Source organism: Volvox carteri (assembly GCF_000143455.1).
Source record: "Volvox carteri f. nagariensis unplaced genomic scaffold VOLCAscaffold_23, whole genome shotgun sequence".
NCBI classification, from domain to species: Eukaryota; Viridiplantae; Chlorophyta; class Chlorophyceae; order Chlamydomonadales; family Volvocaceae; genus Volvox; species Volvox carteri.
This window is the reverse complement of record NW_003307566.1, coordinates 1,123,634-1,124,916: the sequence shown is the minus strand read 5'-3', so window position 1 is coordinate 1,124,916 and position 1,283 is coordinate 1,123,634. Positions and strand designations below refer to the sequence as shown.

Below are 1,283 nucleotides of genomic sequence, written 5' to 3'. Positions count from 1 at the left end.
TAAGTCCCCCAGCCGAGGAGCCCCGGCGAGGCAGCGGCAGCCCCACCCCCAGCGGCGGCAGGCGGCTCTCCTCCCCCACCCGCGCCGCCACTGCGCCCAAAGTCAGTTTGGGGAGGAGGCTGTTCGGGGGTGGGCGTAGCCTGGGGGTTGGGGGGGGGGAGCTGGTGAGAAGATCCCGCCTTAGGGTTGTGACACATACATACATACATACATACATACACGTACATACATACATATACATAAGGGCTTGGCACCACTGGTAAGGCGCGACCATTGCCCCCGGGAGATCCCGGGATCGATACCCGTTAGGGTCATAAGTCCTTCCGCTGGTGGAAGGCATTGCGCCCCTAGTTGAAAGACGGTGGGGTGACCTGGGATAAAGTTATCCTGCGAGCCGACCAGGAATGGAGTTGGGCCGCTGTCGACCCGGCAGATTCCGTTGGATGCTGGTGGTGGGTGCGGAACCTGAGCGATCCACTGAGAAGTTGATTATGGTGACTGGATGAGGGTGCCCCGAAATACCAGGGAAGGCAGGGTTTCGCAGGGTAGCTGCCACGGGCGAAGATACACCCCCCTGTTTCACACATCATATATACATAAACATGTCATTTTCCCTTCATTTCGTTCAACACGGCCCTCTCCCAATCCTTCCTCCACTTCCTCTTCCAATACACCGTAACACACTGCCGTACCGCGTGTCACTCCGGAGCACCAGCAGCACATCTCCCCCCGCCGCCAACCCCCGCCCCCCTCCCCCCGCCGCGGCGCTGGTTTGCAGATCCACAGAGAGGGAGGTGGTGGCGGACCCCAGCGGGTTGTGGTACACCGTGGCTTCGGAGCGAGCCGCCAGCATCCGCTGGTCCTTAGTGAACTGCAGTTACCAGTTGTTAAGAGCACAGTACGACATAGCAGTACGCAGCAGAAAAGGATGCATAGGAACCAGAATATCACACGAACAGCATATCAGCGCGCACCGACGCCACCGCCCCCCCCCAGAGCGGCGTTGTAAAAACACCAACGTTCACGTGGTTGCCGTACACACAAGGCCATTCGTACATCATTAAAAGAACATGACACACGATAGGCTGGGGGTGGGGTTTGGGAGGGGCAACACAACTCACAGCTGCGTGACCGTTTGTCCTCACACCACGGCAATCTTGAACTTGTCTAACCACACCGTACCTGTAACGACATGTAGTGGTGGTACGGCATGCCGTACCCGTTGAGGCCATCCGCCTCATTGGGTCTCCCTGGAGCCGCCACCGCTACATGTTCAACACGAA

General features: G+C 58.7%; 1 protein-coding gene across 1 annotated transcript in view; it reads right to left on the bottom strand.

Annotated features, from left to right (window-relative positions):
* The window catches only part of VOLCADRAFT_105089 (uncharacterized protein), a gene marked incomplete at its 5' end in the record, with an annotated part of 10,445 nt that overhangs the window by 5,476 nt on the left and 3,686 nt on the right, over nt 1-1,283 (bottom strand). The window contains 3 exons of the mRNA XM_002951307.1: nt 693-871; nt 975-1,085; nt 1,122-1,182. Of these exons, the coding sequence (XP_002951353.1) occupies nt 693-871; nt 975-1,085; nt 1,122-1,182 (351 nt within the window). The remainder of the gene's footprint in view (nt 1-692; nt 872-974; nt 1,086-1,121; nt 1,183-1,283) is intronic.